The sequence below is a fragment of the Nilaparvata lugens genome, chromosome 10, assembly GCF_014356525.2.
Source record: "Nilaparvata lugens isolate BPH chromosome 10, ASM1435652v1, whole genome shotgun sequence".
NCBI lineage: Eukaryota > Metazoa > Arthropoda > Insecta > Hemiptera > Delphacidae > Nilaparvata > Nilaparvata lugens.
The window spans coordinates 46376230-46400160 of NC_052513.1; the positions used below are offsets into that span (position 1 = coordinate 46376230).

Below are 23931 nucleotides of genomic sequence, written 5' to 3' on the forward strand. Positions count from 1 at the left end.
AAAAGTCAGTACCGCGTCTGTGCCTTATGCCACTCCTATGTGAATTGGGCCTTAGGATGGTCACTAATAATAGGACAAGTGTGAACATGTGATCAGTAGTTGTGTCATTGGTGAAAGACTTAGAACAAAAGTTTCTTCAAAGATATTTGTATATTCAATTTTTTGTTGTTTATTTTTTATTCCCTGTTCTTTTTAAGGCTCAATTGCTTTTGTATCATTATTATTCGTAAATTTTCAGTGATTTATTTATTGTTGTTGGTTATTTATTTTTTTACGTTAGAAGCTGCTGTCAAACAGCTGTTTTTTGTTCAAAGCCTTTTACGTGAATGTCTTTTTTGTTCCAAAACATGTCTGGTCAAACATGTTCAAACACATTTGTACTGTCGTTAGTCGCCGGCATTAGATGTAATTTTGAAAGATAGCTCAGTAGATTTAATACTGATTTCAAATACCTAACTTTAACCTCAACCAGAAGAAAAACTTTTTTTGTAAACTTGGAATAAATAAGTAGGGGAGAGTAGGCCACAATGAGACATGGGCCATATGAATAAAGTTGAGCATTTGCTTATACTTCTAAAATATGGAGCATTTGCTTCATTTTCTATGAATAAACTTGAGCGATACCTTTTGCTCATGCTCATCAAAAAAATAGTTTGAGCATTTGCTCAAAATTCTATGAATAAACTAGAGCATTTGCTCAACTATTGAAGCAAATGCTTCAAAAAAGGTGAATCTAGTCTAGAGCAGCTTATCACCTTTTGCTCATAGTAAAATGGCTCAACTAATCCGTATGAGGAAGAGGAAACTATACCAGAAACGATTACAACCAATAGTTCAGAACTATAAAACTCTTATCAAGGTGCGTACAGATATACGCGCCGCGAACATGAGCAATTCACTTTTAATCAGCTGACTATATCTGTATTTTTACAGAAACGGTAAGATACAGATATAAAAAGTTTGGCATCAGCTCATTAAAAGTGAATTGCTCATGTTCGCGGCGCGTAAATCTGTAAGCACCTTTAGATTCAACCATGATACATATCACCATTATCCTTACAAAAGAATAAAATACAAAAGATGTACCTGAACCTGTTATAAAGATAGCCATCACAAAATAGGAAATAGGCATAAGAAGATGAAAGTGTAGACGATTATAAGAAGGCTATTGATATTATAAGAATATGCTGAAGATTATTATAGAGATGACAGTTTTTTACGCTATTATTTCAAAATTCTAAACTCAACTAACCTAAAACTCTATTCATAAATAGAAAACACAGCAGACGACGCAAACACAAGCGGTGCACCCTATTTGAATATTTAGCGCTTCCGTGAGCTATAAAAACAAACTAAGGCTACAAAAGCGAATCAGCTGATGAAAAATCTCTAAAATACATGAGCATTTTCTCCAGAGTTCAGGAGCATAAGGTAAGAGTAAAAAGTAAAGCGTATTCATATAAAAATGAGCAAATGCTTTTGCGTCTACCTTTTGCTCATGAGCAAAACCTTATGCTTCTTGCTCATGAGCATTTGCTCTGGTTTTATTCATATGGGCCATTGAGACTTGATCCCCTTTCTTAGATAGAGCTGTTTGACAGCTCTTAAACACTGGTGACTGTTCTTGAAAGCTCACTTAAAACCTCAGATCAGTTCGCTGTTGAAGCCTCTGTAACAATTATGACAAAAAATATTTTTTTTAGTAGTTGAATTTGATTTTTCTATGTTTTTCAACTCAGTAATACTCCCAGGTAAGTTTATATTTTTTTAATTAGTTTCAAGTTGAGACAATTAATTTGGCTAAACAGAATAGAGTCAATGGGCCATATGAATAAAGTTGAGCATTTGCTTATTCTTCTAAAATATTGAGCATTTGCTTCATTTTCTATGAATAAACGTGAGCAAAACCTTTTGCTCATGCTCATCAAAAAAATAGTTTGAGCATTTGCTCAAAAGCAAAAGCTTTTGCTGAAAATTGTATGAATAAACTAGAGCATTTGCTCAACATTTGAAGCAAATGCTTCAAAAAAGGTGAGTCTAGACTAGAGCAGCTTATCAACTTTTGCTCATAGTAAACTGGCTCAACTAATTAGTATGAGGAAGAGGAAACTATACCAGATACAATCACAACCAATAGTTGAGAACTATAAAACTCTTTTTAGATTCAACCATGATATATATATCACCATTATCCCTATAAAAGAATAAATACAAAAGATAGCTGTACCTGTTATAAAGATAGCCATCACAAAATAGGAAATACGCATTTAAGAAGATGAGAGTGTAGACGATTATAAGAAGGCTATTATAAGAAATAAGAATATGCTGAAGATTATTATAGAGATTACATTTTTTCACGCTATTATTTTAAAATTCTAAACTCAACTAACCTAAAACTCTATTCATAAATAGAAAACAGAGCAGCGACGCAAACACAAGCGGTGCACCCTAATTGCATATTTAGCACTTCCGTGAGCTATAAAACCAAAGTAAGGCTGCAAAAGTGAATCAGCTGATGAAAAATCTTTAAAATACGAGAGCATTTGCTCCAGAGTTCAGGAGCATAAGGTAAGAGTATAAGGTAAAGCTTATTCATATAAAAATGAGCAAATGCTTTTGCTTCAACTTTTGCTCATGAGCAAAAATTTATGCTCCATGCTTTTGCTCATGTGCATTTGCTCTGGTTTTATTCATATGGGCCATTATTGTTACACTGCCCGACACTGCAGTAACAAATTGCAACCCCTTGACATCAGTGTCTACCAACCATTTATTTACTGCACATTACAATGCTGCTGCAGATGCTGCTTGTACACCAAGTTGCTCATTTTTTTAATTTTATTTTTTCTCTGTCATGTAACCTATGACAGAGGTATTTATTAAACATGAAAAAAATTTACAATATGGAAAAAGTCCTTTACATACTTGGATTAATTTCGTTAAACTATCGTGTAGCATCCCACTATAGAGTCTATGTGTCGGGATGCATTTGAAATTCAATGTTTTGGCATTTCTAATGAGAGAGCAATGACATCAGCTAACATAAAGGTGGGATTCCTTAAGAGTACAATTTTCCTATATAACAAAAGCCAATTCACAGATTATGACTTTTTAGTGAGCTTTGTAACAGACCGGGCATATGACAATGAGTTACCTAGTGCTGTCCAAGATGGTACTGAAGCTCTGGACCATCATCTTCTACCAACCTGACTTCTTTTCCACATGACAAACTTTCTATGCAAATTTTACAACCCCCCTCCCCCAAATGTGATCAAGCAGCATAGATTCAAAGCAGCAATTTATTAGTCCTCATGATTTTAAGGGCTTTCCAAAGGCTGCTGCAAGAAAAGCTGGGAGGAAACCTCGAAACAAGCTATCAAGCAGCATTGTAACAGACACTCCCAAAAATCCAAGATTGAAGCTAAACATGAAAAAAGACTTGCATAAACAATCTGTGAAAATCTTGTTTTCCAGCAAAACAAAATCAACCAGAGATTGACTATAATTCCAGTGGAAGTGACAATGAACTCAAAATTTCTAGTTCAAGCAACAGTTCATCAAATTCTGAAGAAGAAAATATTAGATTAAATTATAAGTAGATTCATCCAAAGTCGACCAACCACATCAATACCCTCAAGAAGATGACTTTTTCTCATCAAATTGACTCCATAAGACAGTGGTAGAGATATATTTTATATAGCAGATTACCTAGTAATCTGCGAGTACACCAAAGTAGAACTTACAGTCAATTACCTAAGGAAGAGTGCAAAATATCCTGTTTTTTCCTATCATATTCTATTTCATTCTATTCTATTCATACCAGACATTTCAATTGTAAAGTATCAAACATTAAAATGATTATACCTAAACCAAAAACCATGGGAGCCACTAAAAGACTTAGTTCCTTTTTTAACTTTGATTTGAGTTTTAAAAAGATAAATATCAATTGAATGTTGGCAATAAGACGTTTTTTTTGTATATTTAAAGGTCTAGTCACATTCGGCTAAATTTATTATTTGGTAAAAAAGATAGTTGCTACATTATTTGCATTTAAATAATCTTTTTGAAATACCAGGAAAATGTGTGTAATATTCCAAAATATTTTAAAAATGTCTTTTAGCAACATACATCCAATAGAGAAAAATGAAAACATAAATTTTTGTATCATTGTGACCCACTCTCCCTAGGTGGAGGAAATATTATTTAATCAATTATATGATTAGAATATTTTGAGGAAGAATCAGTTTCAGGAGAAGCCACCCCCCTACATTCCTCATCAATAGTTCTAAGTTCATACTTCTGTACAATAGCAAATATTTCCTCTTTGGCAAAATGCCAATCACGTGGTCTTAGCTTCTTCAAGACAGGAGCAACTCCTGCTAAGAAAGCATCAACTGGATTTTGAGAACACTCCCTTTGTTTTACTAGGTAGTCCATAACAGTGGAAGCTGTCGATGGAGATGTCCTTATTCTAGTCCTGGGCTCGAATAAATGCAGTATTTCAGGAACAGAATGGATGTCTGAGGATGCTGGCGGTTGCCTGTTGTCAACCTTTTCATTAAAAACGTCATTTATGCTCCGATTAGATATACTCATTTCCATTTCATCACCTTCTCCTACTTCCACAGTCTCCAGGTCTTGAATTTTTTCATCACTGATATGTGATAAGTTTTCTGATTCTTGAAAAAATTGATTCAAAAAGGACAATTGTTCGTTATATTTGTAAGGTTTCAAACATTGTCCTTTTTGTAGAGCTGTGAGTGATCTCTTTTTCAGAGACTTTCTAAAGTTGTCCCTTATGTTGTTCCATCTGGTTCTACATAATGACCCTGCAAAGAAAGCAAAATGTTTATACACATTCAGTACATGCATTGAAGAATTTCAATTTCTAAGGTCAACATCAAATGTTAAATTTGCTTTAACAACTGCATTTCGATTAAGATAATTATTCAATTTTTTCAGATATGAAGCAGATCTTCTGTAATGAATTTTTCTATTTTTTTATTGAAGTAGAAAGGGTTGTTCTCCCATTTACAACACAAGTCTTGATGTAGGCCTCATTATAAATAAATAAATAAAACAAGAATTATGTTATTATTTTATTATCAAGTTGTTTACAGCAAAATACTTGTAGATCATTATTGATAACAGGTATAACTTGATAGCATACATTTTATTAATCTTTTTTGTTTTGTTATTTCTAAGAAACTACTAACACTATCCCGATTTGAGTCATGAATACAAATGCAGTTCAAATCGTAGACTCCAGTCACAGATCTTTCCGACCTTTCGTCTTTACTTATTTAAAATGTGTAATATTAGAGGCTTATTTTGATCAAACCTTTTTTCAATGGTATAAAATGATAAATTTTACTACTTTTACATGAAATTTGATTTAATCTCTACCTAACATTTTTTCAATTCCCAACTTTGTTTTGGAACTTGGAATAGTAAATGGTGGATAATTACAAGTGCAGGTTGCACAAAAGCCATTTAAATTTTAATCGTGATTAATTCCATGAGAACCAATCAGAGAAGCTCTTTCCAAAAAAACCTTCTCTGATAGGTTCTTGAGAAATTAATCACGATTAAAATTTAACTGGCTTTAGTGCAACCGGGCCTTAGTGATTAAATACAGGGTGATTATAAAACGACTTTACAACTTTGAAAGCACATAAATATTTATTTAAATTACTTACAGAATTAATTACACTATTTTGGTTCGATGTGACAGCCGTTCGTAATGTGACATACGATGACCACCGATGATCGTTTCCTTGCCACACTCGTACCACAGCATATCAGGCATAACTTGTGCAACCGCAGCGATCTGAATGTGATCAGAGTTCGGAGGTCATCAAGATTGTCTGGTAGAGGCGAGAACATAAACCTTATCCTTAATGAAACCCCACAGGAAGAAATGCATCGGTGTTAAATCCGGTGAGCGAGGTGGCCATGCAATTTGCCATGCATGGTAAATCCAGCCAAGTTGAAAGAAATTGTCTAGAAAATCCCAAACTTCTCCGTGGAAATGAGCTGGTGCACCGTCATGCTAAAAGTAAAATGGAGCTTGTTCATCTTGTTCAGCATGACGGTGCACCACTTTATTTCCATGCAAGAAGTTTGGGATTTTCTAGAAAATGCTTTCAACTTAGCTGGATTTACCATGCAGGGCCAATTGCATGGTAACCTCGCTCACTGGATTTAACACCGATGATTTTCCTTCTGTGAGGTTTTATTAAGGATAAGGTTCATGTTCCGCCTCTACCAGACAATCTTGATGACCTCCGAAATCGGATCACATTCGGATCGCTGCGGTTGCACAAGTTATGCCTAATATGCTGGTATACGTGTGTGGCAAGGAAACGATTGTATCAGTGGTATGTATTACCAACGGCTGTCACATCGAACCAAAATAACACTCACACCTTAAACTCGAAGTGTTTTGCAACAAAATGACACCTTTCTCAATTCTGTAAATAATTTCAATAAGTATTCATGTGCTTTCAAAGTTGTTAAGTCCTTCTATAATCATCCTGTGGGCTATAATGTAATTGCAACCCTTCTTTTTCTACAAGTTGACCTGAATTTGATATATTTATACCAAACATTATTTTTGGTATGCCTTCTTGACAATGCCTTCTATATTTCATTAACATAAACATTATATAATTATGTTCATAATTAATTGATACGGTATATTAAAACCTATCTTAGACCTACTCTTATTTCAATATTGAAAATTCAATTATTTGTGAGTTTAGTTTTTTCAATTTGTAAATAACCACTGACCTATAGTAAGATCCACGTTATAATGACAAACTTTGATTAGCAATGGTATTGCTATCCTTGTCTATCATTCAACAAAGTGGATAGCGCTATCTCTCTCGCTTTGAACTGTTGCCAGATCGTGTTTTAACAATGTAGAATTAATAATTAATTAACATAATATTTCATCTTAATCATGAATATTCATTATGAAATTATTGAGAAATATAATTTCTTGTATAATAAAATATAATTTATCTATATATATAAAAGCGAAATGGCACTCACTCACTCACTCGCATACGGTAACTAAAAATCTACCGGACCAAAAACGTTCAAATTTGGTAGGTATGTTCAGTTGGCCCTTGAGAGGCGCACTAAGTAATCTTTTGGCAATATTTTAACTCTAAGGGTTGTTTTTAAGGGTTTAAAGTTTGTCTTTTAGCATGTATAATTATTCTTCTTCTCCCAATCTCTCAATTATAATTGAAATTTCCATATCATATGTTACTATAGAACTATAATCTAGATAGAGTACCTCTTCGAAACAGTTGTTAAGTAGCAACTAAATTAATAATTTTGTCAGGTTGGCATTAAGTTGAGTTGACTTTGTTAGGTTGGCACCAAGTTGAAGATTTAAATGCATTTATCGCGGAAAAATTGATTGGGCACTGCTACTTCAATCCTGGGAATATTATATTACTAGCAGTCAGGCTCGCTTCGCTCGCAATATTCGTTTAGCCGGCCGTTTAGTCTGGACCCCCGACTGGATTGTCCTAACATATGATAAAAATGCCCAAATGAAAAATGCAGGCGAACGAAGCGAGCCTGCTGATCTCATTCATGGACGACCCAGTCGGGGTCCAGGGGGCGGAGCCCCCTGGCTAGACGGATATGGCGAGCGAAGCAAGCCTGACGGCTAGTTATTTTATAAGAGAGTGAACAGTTAATATTACATCAATAAACCTGTATCAGCTACCGTCATAGAAGGCATTGACAAGACAGAGGATCGGCAACGTTTTTCTCTTATCTTTCTCCACTGCCATTATAACGTGCACCTACCTCACTATAGTGAAATATGCCATGGAAATATCTTCTTCTGTTTCATTAATGAACATTTACAAACACAGTTAGTTGTAGGCCTACTCATTATTTATAGCAACAACAACAATAGGCCTACTTGACAGTGCACAAGTTTGCACAGCTTCCACTTGAGCATAACTGTTGAAAAGATTCTGAGCACAAGTGACTGTTGAAATAGCACAAGTGACATAGGCCTACTACTACTAACTGATATAATAAAATAGAATGGGATGGCATCCTTTTTTTACTAAACGCCTTTTACTTCTTTCAGAAAATACAAACTTCTTAATAAAGTTATTAAAACCATTAAAAATCAATTAGAGGTGTTTTTTTTTCAATAAAGGATACAGAAGTTGTTCGAATAGGTGTCGTTGGTCTTGTGAATTATTCATGTATGTAAAGCTATTATTATGTATTTATGGGAATTTAATTTGTTGATTTCCTATGTTGAAATTGATTAAATGAAACTATAGATGAATGATGAAATAATTTTAATGTTGTTGGAATGACAAAATTGAACTCTGGATAAAATATTGAAATAAAACTATTACAAGTGATAAACAAACTATACCAGTTGAAAACATCAAAGGTTTCAATCATATGATTTGCCACATTACCCCCCCCCCCCCGCGGGCAGACGATTTGGCCATCCGAAATATTTTAAAGCTCACTTTTTTTCTGGAAGAGGGTGGGAATTCTGAGGTGAGTCGTCTTGAAGGATGTATGCTGGAGAACTCAGTGTCGAATGATAATTGGTTGAGTTGAATTGGTAGAAGTTGATTGTTGATGGGTTGAGTTTGTGGAGTTGATTGGGTGGGAAGCATAGACTAGAGTCTTGTGCTTGTGGTCTGTGCAGATGGTGAAGGGATGTCCTTCTAAGAGGTGGCGAAAATGCTGTACCGCTTCATAAGAATCAAGTAGCTTGCGATAGTATACTGGCAAGCAACTTTCTTTCAAAGATAACTTTTTTGAAAAGAAAGCAAGAGGTTGCCATAGTATACTGGCCAGCAACTTTCTTTCAAATGAAATTTTTTTGAAAAGAAAGCAAGAGGTTGCCATACGCCTTCAACCAGTTATAAGCATTCTCCAACTGAGTGTTTAAAACCAAGTGTTTCATCCTTGAATGTTTACTCTTCTTCCACATTCCTGAATAAAATAGTACTGTCATTTATGCATGCTTCATCAAGAAATGTTGCTCTCTCTCTCAGTCCAGAAGTTTGGCGGTATCCAAAAAGTGTTTTCTTTTTATTATGTTGTTCACTACTTGATTCATTCTTCAGAAGTGTAATTTTTATTTTTGTAGAAATTAAAACTTGAAAGTGTTCAATGAAAAAATTTCATTTTTTATAGGTTAATAAAAGGTTTAAAAATACATTTTTTTAGAATTTTAAATTCTTGGCAAAAGTTATCCAATTGATACTGTAATTTAGTGAACTGTTCACGTTCAACAGAAATTTGTTCAAATCCATCGTGGTGGATAACTTGAGTAATAAGGTAATTTTTAGGTAACTTTTACTCACTTGAAATATCTGTAAAAATGCTTGCTGTTGATCACGTCGGGGTCACCAATATAGGAATTTAATATGTTGATTTCCTATGTTGAAATTGATCAAATGAAACTAGATGAATGATGAAATAATTTTAATGTTGGAATGGCAAAATTGAACTCTGGATAAAATATTGAAATAAACTGTTACAAGTGATAAACAAACTATACCAGTTGAAAACATCACAGGTGGCAATCATATGATTCGCCACATATTGAGAACATAATATAGCATAACTTTATTACTTCATTGTTCAAGCAAAATAATTACTTTACAAAAATGCAATAAAATAATAACACATTACTGGAATAAATTTTCATGATTATTTCAGTTATGATCAATAGACATCATGGATTATGAGTATAGAACCAGTGATCAATCAATGATAGGCGAAATTATGATTTTTTTTGACACCATGCACACAAACATAATAACATAGCTTTGTGTCTGTCTGTTAAAAAGATACTGTTTTTCAAACAGTATAAATGAAAACAAAAGTGATCACTTGCAGTTTCTGTGTATTTTAAATGGCATTATTCATTGTGCACGATGGAGGGGCACCCGGTTTTAAAGTTATTGTCGTGTGCTACCTAGAGATGACCTATAAGAACCAACTAATAAGAAATCTGATCAGCTGTTTCTATTCATAATATTTTGATCTTTTGAATAATGGTTATGTCTCAGTTACACATTCAATTATTTGTAGTTGTTTACTCATTAACATTATTATTTGCTTTTACATTAACATTATATGGCAAAAAATATTGTACAATACTTGACCATGAGTGAATTTGCAGAGCTTGCATAATATTTTCAACATCATGCTCATCCTGCAAAACAATTCTTTTCGGTCACGTGACATAATACTATTTGGCCATAAACATATTATTATGATTCAAGTATGTTTCTTGGTTGAAAAAATGTGGTTTTACAAACAGCATAGATTAAAATTGAGCTGCTCCCAATTTGCATCCTGTTAAGTCAAGTCACCCCAATTTCACTGGCAAAAGTCTTCATTTTCCAATCACTTTCAGTTCCTGTGTTTTGAATGGAATTTATCCATACATTGCACGCAATGGAATGGTAACTTTTTATAGTTTTGCGCTACCTGTGAATGTGAATGGCATTGACAAGGTCTGTAGGAAGCTCTTTTGGGACAAAATCCCATTATGCATTTAGCCTCAATACAGCCGATTGAGTCTTGTTTACTTTTCATTTTAGTTTACTAGTACTATTTTTAGAAAACAAATGGGCTATTACTTACTTTACTTTATCCGGCTCTACAGTCCTGGGTGGACTTTGACCTCCTCATCATAGCGCCTCCATTCGTCTCTATTCTGTGCACTCTGTCGCCAGTTTGCCACGCCCAGCACATGGAGGTCTCCAATCACGTTGTTCAGCCATCTTGTCCGTGGTCGACCTCTCTTTCTCGTCCCAAGCATTCTTTCTTCCATGTGTCTTGATGGTACCCTCCCGTCACTCATTCTGGCTAAGTTTCCAAGCCATTCAATCCTTCTGGCCTTTATGAAACGCACCATATTTCCTGCTCCAATGGCCTGGTCTATCTCAATATTGAGTCTGGCTCTCCACACTCCTCCGTCACATATTGGTGCCCAGATTCTTCTGTACATTTTTCTTTCAAATGAACTTAATGCTTTTCCATCTTTGTTCAAGATAGTCCATGTTTCGGCCCCATAGTTTACAACTGGTCTCACTAACGTCATGAACATTTTCACCTTTGTTTTTCTGGATATGAGCCTGCTTTTAAATATTTTTTGATTAGCAAAGTATGCTCTGTTGCCCATCATCATCCGATTGTGTATTTCTTGACTGGTCTTATTGTCTGCTGTCAGGGTTACCCCAAGTATTTGAACTCTCTGACACCTTCAATAACACAGTCATCGCTATTTCCAGATTACATACTTGCCTTCTTGCTTGATTTGCAGACATTCTCATATATTTAGTTTTATTTCTGTTAACTTCAAGACCCACCTCTCTTGCCTCTTCCCTCATTTTGCTAAAAATTTCTTTGAGGCTATCTTGATTTCTCGAGACTAGGACAACATCATCTGCATAAGCTAATACTTGGTTTGTTCTGTTGTTTATAGTTGCGCTTGTGTCGAGTTTCTGGAGCACCATCTCTAGAACCAAATTGGATAGTGTTGCAGAGAGAGCATCGCCTTGTCTAACACCAGTAGTAACACTGAACATTCGGCTAGTTTTGTTACCTATCTTAACTTGAGCGGTTGGGCTGGACATTGTTAGCTTTATAAGACTAATCAATTTTCTCAGTATTCCATTTGCAAGTAATATTCTCATCATTCTCTCTCTCCTGATGCTATCGAATGCCTGGCGAAATCAACAAAAAGCAGATGTAGATCTGTATCATGAGCAGCAGGAAAGAAAACTACACTTGCTATGTCAGAACAGTCAGGGAAGAGAATTTACCACTACTTTGTAGGAAACTTGAGGATGTAACTGGCCAGGCATCTTCAGTCTTACAAGGAAATATTCAAGTTGGATATGTTACTGGCAGGATACGTGGATTTATTCAACTCTGTGTTCCCAAAGAAATTGAAGAAAGCATCAGTTAATCAAGAAAAGGATACTCAACCTGACAGAAATAGGCCTTGGTTTACAGATAGACTGGCAAGTGAAAAAAACCTAGTTGTTTTACTTCATCATCTGCATAAGACATCAGTTTCACCTGAAGCAAAGAATTATTGGCTCATTCAATATCAGAGGCAGAAAAAAATTTATAGGACTCAAATTGGCTTGGCAAAAAGGAGACACACTTCTGAAGCCATTTGGTCAGCTGGAAACAAGTGCAAGGCAGCCTGGGATGTCATCAATAGCCACCGTCCAGGGAAACCTCTATTGGAGCCAACACTAATCCCTGATGACTTCAATAATTACTTTGTAAAAGCAGTGGATGGCATACTGGCAGAGCTTGTGGACTGCGGCACAAGTCCTGATGGAAACATCAGACTTGTGCACCAGCAGATGTTCGCTTGGAAGCCTACAACAGAAGAGAATGTCAGCAAAATTATTGGAAAGCTGAAAAACTCCAGGTCACAGGACATTCACGGTTTGTCAACACTTGTGCTGAAAGCAACATCTGGACTTGTGGCCAAGCCAATGGCTGAAGCAATAAACTGCTGTTTTGAGGTGGGTAGATTTCCAGATATCCTCAAGATAGCCAGGACAGTGCCCATATACGAAAAAGGGGAAAATGATAATCCTGCCAACTTCAGACCCATCTCCATTGTTCCGTTTTCTCGAAAGTGATTGAGACAGAAATGAAGCAACAACTGACAGAGTACTTTGAGAGTAACAATCTGCTGTCACCATTTCAGCATGGGTTTAGAAATGGACGCTCCACCACAAGTGCTCTGTTGGCCCTGACCAGCAGGATCCAGAGTGCATTTGAGGATGGTGATTCACTTGCTCTTGCAATGTGTGACCTCAGCAAGGCCTTCGATTGTGTGCCTCATGAAATACTCACAAACAAACTTGAGAGATATGGTTTGGGTGGCACAGTGCTGAGGATGATTATCTCCTACCTGGAGAACAGGAAACAGGTGGTTCAGCTGAGTGGTGCCACATCAAGTATGCAGAATGTCAAGCATGGAGTCCCGTAAGGATCAGTTTTGGGCCCATTGCTGTTCATACTGCTCATGAACAACTTCACAAGCAGTCAAGGTGCAGTACTCTTTGCGGATGACACCACACTGATTTCCAGGGTCTCCACTTTGGATCAGGTGGAGGTGGAGTGTTCCAGACTCATTGAAGAAGCAAAGCTGTGGTTTACTGCTAATGGACTGAAGCTCAATGAGGAAAAGACGAATGTACTGATGTGCACATTGAAGAGGCAAGCAGCTGAAGTGGAGCCAGTCAAACTGCTGGGCTTCTGGATAGATGGAAGACTTAGCTGGATTTACCATGTGAACGGGTATGTGAGAAGCTGTCTAGAGTGATCTATTTCCTGAGAAGGTTGAGACATGTGGTTGACCGGAGATGCTTGGTGATGGCATACCATGCACTGTTTCAGAGTCACCTGATGTATGGGGTGCTGCTGTGGGGTCATGCTCCAGCTGTACAGAATATCCTACTTCTGCAAAAGAGAGCATTGAGGTTAATGTCGTTTTCAGGCTATAGAGATCATTGTCATCCCATGTTCAGGAGTTTTGGTGTTCTCACCATCTACAGCCAATACATAGGTACTGAGCTCGCTGTTGTATGTCAAGAAAAATCAAGATAAACTACTCAAGCAGAGTGACATACACAGCCACAACACTCGACATGCTGCCAAACTGGAATTACTTCGATGCAGACTGGCGGGGACCTACAGCAGTTTTCCTGCTCAGGCCATTCAACTTTTCAACACACTGCCGAGGGAGGTGCAAGACATGCAATATTTATGGAGTTCTGTGCTGCAGTAAGAAATGGGCTGCTAGATAGGCCTCTGTATTCCCTACAGGAGTGGGATGGGGTGGCTGCTCCTCCACTACACAAATGACCATTTTGTGGTTATTACTACTTCTGAAATGACACTGCCGATCTGGAAACCCCAGTCCTGGGCAACGACCTCAAGTATCAAGTAAGTAAGTAAGTATCATACTCAAAACATTTTTTCATCATCTGCTTCATGGTAAAAATTTGATCGATTGTACTTCTTCCTTGTCTGAAATGACATTGATGCTCTCCCATTATTTTTTCCACATACACACCTAGACGCTTCAAAAGCCATGCAGAGAAAATCTTATATGAAGTACTTAGCAGTGTTATTCCCCTTAAATAACATTTTTTAACCATTAATAACATTATAATCTCATTTTTTGATCAACATTGGTGTTGCTATCTTGTCTATCATTCGACAAAGCAGTTAGAGCTACCATTTTCTATAGTGAGAACTACTTTATATTGACAGTGTTTGATTAGCAATTATTGTATTGCTTCCTTATAGTCTATCATTCAACAAAGCTGATATCGCTATCTCTTTCTTGCTTTTCTTTGTTGCCATCTCGTTTTTTACCAATGTAGAAATATAATTAACAAAATATTTTATCTTGATTATGAAATCATTGAAAAATATAAATTCTTGCTTGATAAAATTTTAAACGAGAATGAAAAGTTGATAACTTATTACATCAATAAACCAGTATCAGTAGTAAACAAGACAGAGGATCGGCAACAAATTGAAAAATATAACAATTATGAAAATTAATTATTTATATTTGGAAAATAAATTCCCTTGATGAATATAATATAATTGCTTTGGCTATTTTCATACAAGAATAAAAGCTAATAATAAATCATTTATATTATAGCAGTATCAGCTATCCTCTATGGCAGAGCAATGCAGAGAATTGGCAACACTGTTCTCCTATTTTTCTCCACAGCCATTATAACGTGGACCTTACTATTTTTAGATGTCTATTAATTATAGACCCCTTTCTATAGTAGTGGATATTGGCAACCAATAAGAGTTTGATCAGCTGTCTCCATTCACAACTAACTCTTTGATCTTTTGAATATAGGTTATGTTTCAGTTACCCATGTATTAAGTAATTTTTATTTGATGAAAAATATTGTAGGCTATGTAACTTTGTTGTAAGAAAAATCTACCAGACTCCTATGATAGTATGATATTCCAGTCTCAACTGACAACTGGATTGTAATTACTAAAACTTATGCTCACCCTGTAAATCAACTCTTCCCGGCTAATTATAGCGTAAGTTAGTATTTACCAATAGCGCAAAATAAAATTACCGTAATCAATGGAATAAGATTAGATTTGTTTAATATTTTCAGAAAAAAAATTAAAAAATGAAAAGAATCATTCTTATATTTATATATTAGTCTATATTCAAAGTATGGTATGGCAATTTTTTTTACTTACCATTCGCTTCCAATTCATTTCCTATAAACTTCCAAATTTGTTTCTTGTAGTCTGCGTCCATGTACTTGGGATGGGATATGTCATACAAAGCTGGATATACGCGTACAAGCTGTATAAGTTTTTCGTCGTTCATTGTAAAGTAGGTAATATAAATTAGATAAAGCAACTAACAAACAAAAGCTTTAATAGTTGAAAAAATCTAAAAACTTTCGCCTTGATGTGATGAGGATAGAATAGGTCAAAAACTTTCTCACTGTGTTAATAGTCTCACAATGAGAGTAGGCCTTCTATAAACTCAGCAACGCCTTTAGTTTATTACAGTAGAGTCCTAATTATAGTTAGTATTCTGTAAGAAAGTGGAAGCATAAACAAATAGATTCATTTTCAACAATAAGTTTATTGTATTGTCTAGATTTCCTGGAAGAATATTTTCTTTGCCACGGACACTGACACTGTCCTCATGTCTTATCACTGACGGTATAAATATACAGATTTACAGATGAGTGTTGTAGTTGAGCCTTCCGTTTTTGTAGAAACAAACAACCTGTTTAGTGTTTACTGCAATGAGCTAAAAATTATATTATACCAAAATATACCATAGAGCCACTGTGATAGAGCGGCTGTTTGTGTGCTTTCAGCGCTCTTAATGTGTTACACGGCGAACTAAGGGCAGCCATGACAGAGAGAGGCAAGAAGACTATGCAGCTAAATGTAGCTAATTGGCAAGAAGACAAAATTTATCTATTTGCATATTTAATATGCATCCAAATATGTAGCTAATTGGCTGGTGTTTTAGTATTTTTGTCTCTGGCTATCTTCTAAATAATGTATAATAGATTTGTAGTTTATTTTATCTTATTCCAATATCAATTTGAATATAAATACTAAAATGGAGTTAGAAGTAGCCTATGTGAAAATTGTATAATATAAAATAAGCATTAAATCACAGTATACATAAAACTTGGCTGGTACGCTGACGCTAAACTATAATTTTTATGATCCGGATCATTAGATCATTGTAGATCATTGTAGATCTTTAGTAGGCACTGAAGATACCTCCTATAAGTATTTTTATAAATACTTATTTTCATAGGAGGGCCTGGTAAAATGCATGATCAGATTTGAAGAAACCTTTCTGTATACTTTCTGTTCTATGGTGTTGCATCTTTCCATGCTAATTGGCTGGTGTTTTTGTGTCCGGCTGTCCTCTAATAAATTATAATAGTTTGGTAGTTTATTTTATCCAATATCAACTTGAATATAAAATACTAAAATGGAGTCAGAAGTAAGTAGCCTACTTGAAAATTGTATAAGCAATAAATTATATCACAATAGACGTATGGTACATAACCTAAAACTCAGTAAGACCTTTTTCAATTAAACATTACTGTATTATTTATTATGATTATTTATATCCTTTTTAATGTTAAATTGAGGTTTTAGAGCAGTATTGAGCAATTGCTACATGATTCATATTTACATTTTATGCATTAGAGCATGTAAAATCTTTAGGCCTAACAGATCATCTGTGAAAACATGTAGGCCTATAGGCTTCATTTCAATCAAGATTCAAGATTCGTTTATTGTCAGAACATTTAATACAATAATGCAAGACATCGTCAAAAAATATACAAACAATCACTATTTTAATAATTTATCACAGGTCATAGAATTACATCACATTATTTAGTATTTCAAACTGTAAGGTTAGCAGTCAATTAAAACAAAAAAAATTACATCAATATATCACAGGTCATAAAAATTACATAACATTATTTATGCATTACATCAAGTCATTTATACTGTAAGGACAGCAGTCAATTAAAATATTTTTCACACAGATTTTGAACTGTCTAATTTCAATCTCTTTTATTTCAACTGGTAACTTTTTGTACATTCTTTTTCCAAACTCACCAAATTATTCAACATAAAGTGGTAGTTACACTGAGTCCTTCTGAGTGCTGTAGCCTGTCTAGTAAAATGGCTGTGAACACTACTATTGATTGGAGAACTGTTTACATTTTTCTTTGTGTACATCATGCATTCAAAAGTATACAGTGCAGTAATTGTCATGATTCTTAGGCTTTTAAACAATGTTTTACAATGTGTTCCACTATCCTTATTACAAATTACTCTGATAGCTCTCTTTTGTAATATAAAAAGTTTCTTCACATTTGAATCTCTCCCCCATGCAACAAAGCAATAAGCCAAATGAGACTGAATATATGCATGATAAACAGCAATCAACACATCAAGACTAACAATATGCCTTAATCTGCTAAGCATAAAAATACATCTAGATACCTTACTACACAGTAAGCTGACATGCTTTTCCCACTTTAAATTATTTTGTAATGTGATGCCTAGAAACTTCACATGATTAATATCACATTGGCCACTTAAATCAAATTTTAACAACTGTGTTTTGTCTTTGTTGAGACAAAGAGAGTTTGCAGCTGTCCAGTATTCGATAGTTGAATATTGATAAAATTGAGGATATTTGTGTTGTCAAATAATTTCTCACACTTGACTTGTATTGCTAGATCATCAGCAAACATAAACGCCCTGTCATCACTACCACTTATTGCTGCTGGCAGGTCATTTGAATAGATAATAAAAAGTATGGGACTAAATGTGGAGCCCTGGGGAACACCTGATTCAACTTTTAGAAAATTATAGAAAGAACCATTGTGAATAACTGTCTGAAATCTATTAGGCTACTTAAGTAAGACATAAGCTTTATAGATATATCATCAAACCCATAAAACCTGAGTTTTTGTATCAGAATAACATGTGAAATGGTATCAAAAGCTTTTGACATGTCATAAAAGCTACTCGTGACCTTCATTTTTCCATCTAGCCAGCTAATTCCATTCCTCAAGAACTCTGAGATAGCAGTATGAGTACCTTTATTGCTTCTGTAACCAAATTGACTATTAGTAAAAAGTAAGTTCTTTATGTTATCAGATGTAATGCAGAAATCATTGTTATTTTACTAAAAGATAGGATAAAATGAATAGTTCTCTTTCAGGGGGAGTTTTGACAACCCACAAAACTCATTTTTCATTTGAAGAAATAATATATTTTAATATAGAATTTCGGAAAATCCTTTCTTAGTGGATGTTTTCAGGCTACCATAAACAATCGTGCAAAATTTCAAGTTTTTAGGCTCAGTAGTTTGGGCTGTGGTGTGATTTCAGTCTGTCGGGGCTTAGCCTGGTGTAAGTGCACGTCCAGTGCCAACATACCTATTATCAAATTTTTGGTTGGGATCGATTTAGTATGTTATTTTGAGCACAAAATAACAAAAATTAAACAGCGCTCACTATTGTTTTTTAAATAAACTTAGTTCAAAGTAGCACAATTTTACATGCATTTAACCTATGAGTAGCAGCTATTTTGATTATTGAAATTATCAAATTTAATTATGATATTCTAAATCTGAGTATTCCTAGCCCAAAGCTTTTCCTAACCTAAGCTTTCCCAACATAAAGCTTTTCCTAACCTACAGCTTTTCCTAACCTTAGCTACTTATGGTTGCTACTTGTAGGTTAAATGCATGTAAAGTTCTGCTACTTTGAACTTAGTTTATTTTAAAAACAATAGTGAGCGCCGTTTAATTTTTGTGATTTTGTGCTCAAAATAACATACTAAATCGATCCCAACCAAAAACTTGATGACAGGTATGTTGGCACTGGACGTGCACTTTAGCCCTTAGCCTTTTATAAGTATAGAGATTTTTTTTCGTAGCTGAACAAAAAAATTCCTCATGACTTTGCTGTGCAGTGAGCGGTTAAAAAGTACAAAATTTTGTGGGGCCCCAGCTCTCTCAGGGGGGCAAATTTCGGAAAATCCTTTCTTAGTGGGTGTTTTCAGGCTACCATAAACAATCGTGCAAAATTTCAAGTTTTTAGGCTCAGTTGTTTGGGCTGTGGTGTGATTTCAGTCTGTCGGGGCTTCGCCTTTTATAAGTATAGAGAAGAAGATTAGCTTGAGTAAGCAGTGAAATTTGGAACATACAAAACACTCAATTTCATGGTATTAAGCTATCTTTCCTCTATGGTTGCACCGAGCAAATTTCATCGTTCTCCAGGATCTTTATGAGAGTAGATTCATCTGATTTATCTCTTTTCTGTATAGGGCTACTTGTAATATAAATATAAAGAAATAAAAATCTCAGTACCCTTTTTTTTGAAATATTTTATCACAACATGTTTTGGACATTTATGCCATTTTCATCTGATAGATTCATCTGATCTGAAGGAGTGGTTATAGTCGAGTGGATCGGATGCTGGCTTCATAATTTAGAGACCTGGGCTCGAATATCGGCCTGAACAAGATATATTTCTCAGCAACTCTTATGTTTTAGATGGACACATCAAGTCGTCGATCCCGGCTGCCTGGAAACAGTCGGTAGGTCATGATCTATAATCATGATAAATAGATTATTGTCACTACTGAAATTGATTTCCATTTAGTAATCCATTCTGTGAGTTTTCAATACTTGAAGTCACTTTGGAATGTTTTTGCTAACTGAAGCCATTCTAATCCATTGCAGATGTCCACATGTGACCAGGGGACTGATAGCCAATCACCAGTCTCAGAGCACAATTCATTGAGTGAAAATCAGATTCCAGGTTGACTAAGGCCATTGAAAAAGAAGTGTGTGGTAAGTATAGTGATAACATTGTTGATGTGTAGTATGTAACTCATAATTCAACTTGTATTTGCATTCTTTCCTCAAATTTTCATTAGCTGTGTGTTTCAAGTAGCCTTCAACTGCACCAATCACAGGAACTGTCTCATATTTATTACTCATACTTAGATTACTTTCAATTACCTATGCTTTCCTCATATTTTTCTTATGTATTTGTAAATTGCATTTACTGTATCTCTTTTTTTTAATAACTTGCTTAATACGATTGTAAATTGTAGTGAAGACTGTTTTGGGCCTTATGTCTGTAGTCTTCTTTGTACTGTAATAAATAAACATTTAGGAATCTCCTGAAATGAGAGCAGCTAACAGGAGGGTGTGCAAACACTGTTGTGACATTCACCCTATGAAATCAGTGGAAATGATAGGAACGTATTGTTGCCACTTATTTATTCCCAATATTCTCCATAGTAGATATCTATGATGCAAGTTATCTAACCATGTTCACTAACAGAACCAATATTTATCTTTGTTTCATTGCTAATTATGATAAATTCTGAATTCAATAGATTTGATATGCCATGGAATAGATTTTTTCATTATCAAACATATTATCAAAATTGACAATGTGTATAGATTCTCACCGCAACAATATATATGCAATTCTTAGTTCTTGGGTTTTACTTTGTATTTTTTGGATTTTATTTTTATTCTTCATTTTTTCTTTGAATTTCACTTTTCTCCTCCTCATTGTACTCTCTCCCATCCTCCTCCTTCTCCTCATCCTCTTCCACCTCATATTCTTCCACTGCTTTCTCTTCCTCCTTCTTCTCATCCACATTTTACTTCTCTCCCATCTCCTCATCCTCCTACTGGTCCTCTAACTCTTCCTCCTCCTCCTTTTCTTGTACCTCCTCTTCCTCTCACACCTCATCCCATTCTCCCTCTACATCATCCTCCTCCACCTCCTCCTTCTACTCCTCCTCCTCTTTTGCCTCTCCTTGACCTTTACTCACAACACTTGAGTGAATATTCATGTGCTTGTATTTCAGGTGGTAGAATAGCCAAAGTAGTATCAGTAAGGTTGGAGGAGTCGTTTGAAGGCTGCCATCAACAGAAGCTATGTCCATACCAGGTAAGAGGAGTTTGTCTGTTTGAAAGTTATTGAAAGTCATTTCTATTTGCTTACAAACTGTATTCGAGATTATTTGTAAGCTCTTGTTGTCAAGTAGAATCTTGTTAACTGTTGTGTACCTTACACATTTACACTGTGGGCTTCCAACTATACTTTTGACTTCTGTGTCTTTCGATTGTGCTGTTTTCCATTCTATAGAGAATCTGTAACCAGTTTTTGAATGATCTGTTTCAATTATTTCATCTCAAGTCTCTCATGTCTCAATAAGTCATAGTGAAAACTTTTTTTCCACACAATATATATCCATATTTTACTCATTCAGGAGCAGGTGTTACCTGTACTCTGCAAGAGTGTTGAAAGCACAAATGGATCGAATCTAGTTGTATAGTTTGGCGTGCTACCAATTTCTCCTAAATAGGTTGGATAGCATTTCTCACCTATTAACCTAAAGGAAGCTATCGGCTCCAAAATAGTAGATTCTTGATAAATTATGAATGGATCTATTGCTTATGAATGAGAAATCCAGTTTTCAGAGCAAATCAACTTATAATCTTCATAAGAATTTTGGCAATATACAACACAAATCCACAAAACAATACCTTACACACTTAAACATCTAGCATCATTACAAGCTAAAATACTTATCCAGTTATATAGTTGAAAACAATGGCTATAGGCTTGTAGACACACAAATCAAATTATACAAACTTAGAACACCATAAAACTGTTCAAATCTCAAATTAAAACATTAAAAATTTTACTTAAACAGAAAAATATTCAGAGAGCACAAAATTAGAACACATAGCCAGCCACCATTTTTTAGGAGAGAAGCCCTAACAAGGACAGAGCAAAGCCAGACCTCAAACCAGTGACGACATTATGAACATGTCACCGATATATTAAATTCCAAAAAATTATAAATTACAAGTTCAGAATTTACATTTTACATTTGTTCTCAATAAAACTTTATTTAGAAACTGTTATTTTAAATTTATATATCCTCAATATTTATAATGATCTATTTATCGGTTAATTCTGTTAACTCTGTTTCGGTGTTACCATGGAATGTGCAACACAATTATTTATGATAAATTCTCAGTTAAAAGTTGTCCACATATCGATTACTCTGATATTTACTATCAAGTTTTATAGATCTCGAATTGAAGATTCGATTTTAATCGAGAAAAAATGTAATATTACAAATACCCCCCTCTTGACATAAAAAATTTTACTGTTTGAGAATTTAAAGAAAAAAAAATACATTGAAACAAATAGAAATTGTTGAAATTAAATTCGAGAACAGTAACAATTTTTCTATAAAAACATTACATGTCATCCTATAATATTGAAATTATTATAAAAATTCATCAATAGCATTTGTTATACGTTTCCAAACAATATTTCAAAGTTATAGAATACTTTTATATCAAAATTACTTTTGATTTAGCTTTATAATTTAAGGAAAATATCTCAACAGAAAGTTCATATATATAAAGAATAGTTTTTGAAATTGCACATAAATTTAATAGATAGAAAAATTTAATTTTTCATTGCACGAAAATTTAGTATGTTGAATAAAAAAAAAAAAATTTAAATGAATTGATGAATTGTTACATTTAATTTTCACATAAAATTTCAATAAATCAAAAAATGTTCATTTCTTTCACTATTGACGCGGTTGATTTTATTGATGCAAATTTTGGAAAACAGTCCGTTAAGGCACTCAGTATGAATTTCAGTTAAGTGTGACTCCAGTGTGATGACATCAGTGTTGGGCTGATCCGAATACTCGTAGTGTTGGGCTGATCTGGATGCACGTAGTGTTGGGCTGATACTTGTAGTCGACTGATGCATACCAAACTTGATACAGGTGACATCTCAGTTAGCATTGCCTCATGCTTGTAGTAAATGGCTGCATACCAAACTCAATACAGGTGACATCTCAGTTAGCATTGCCTCATGCTTGTAGTAGACGGCTGCATACCAAACTCGATACAGAGTCACGTAAATTTTGTATCATATAATAATACAATGTACATTTCAGGCTTGAAATAACAATGTAATTTGTTTTTTGGAAAAGAGATAGACGCTGCATACAGGATCAACTTAGGTGAGGATTAATTTAGGTAAGGTTTGGTTTCTTGATATTTTCAGCTTTCAAGGTTTAGAGTTCTGCATACAGGGATAATTTAGGAGAGGATTTTTTGAATCAATTTCTTTCATGATACTGTGACTGTTATTCTGAATTCAAAGTTGTGAACGTGAACATGGATGGCAATTACCTCCAGGTAATGTGGTAGTGTTGAAGTTTGAGTTACATGGTCAGCAATAGGCATTGGCATTGTCATTGGCGTATGCATTGGTGTCGGCATTGGCGTTGGCATTGTCGTAGGCATTGGCATCAATAGGCAATAGGCATTGGCATTGTCATTGGCGTATGCATTGGTGTCGGCATTGGCGTTGGCATTGTCGTAGGCATTGGCATCAACATTGGCGCAGGCATTGGCATTGTCGTAGGCATTGGCTTCGACATTGGCTTCGACATTGGCGCAGACGTTGGTGTAGGGGAACGCGCCACCTTAGTCCTCCGACACACCCAGAACCTGACAGGAGTGGACAGCGACTATCTCATCCATCGACACCGTACGCCAGCGACAGGGAAAGACTGTTTTGAAAGAGTCTCGAATTGGCGTGTACGTTAGGCGCCAAAACCGGACACTTTTACATTCGTACAGACACGACAAAGTCAGACACATCGAATCTCTGACACTTCCAAAAGGTATTCTTCTTGGACGGACTGTACTACGCAGAGCTGTCTGGGTTTTCAAACAATGGTTATTGT

At 35.0% G+C, this 23931-nt stretch overlaps 1 protein-coding gene and 1 long non-coding RNA gene across 2 annotated transcripts; one reads left to right on the plus strand and one right to left on the minus strand.

Moving 5' to 3' along the window:
* Positions 1 to 3951: 3951 nt before the first annotated feature.
* Positions 3952 to 15845, minus strand: LOC111055477. The gene is made up of 2 exons (XM_022342691.2): positions 15301 to 15845; positions 3952 to 4829 (listed from the first exon to the last, which is right to left on the minus strand). The coding sequence occupies exons 1-2, from the start codon at positions 15431 to 15433 to the stop codon at positions 4204 to 4206; spliced, it is 759 nt and encodes a 252-aa protein (XP_022198383.2). The 5' UTR covers positions 15434 to 15845; the 3' UTR covers positions 3952 to 4203.
* A 543-nt stretch (positions 15846 to 16388) lies between these two features.
* Positions 16389 to 22858, plus strand: LOC120353214. The gene is made up of 4 exons (XR_005572227.1): positions 16389 to 16585; positions 19859 to 19969; positions 21007 to 21089; positions 22829 to 22858. It is a non-coding gene; the product is annotated as an uncharacterized LOC120353214 (long non-coding RNA).
* The last annotated feature ends 1073 nt before the right edge of the window (positions 22859 to 23931 follow it).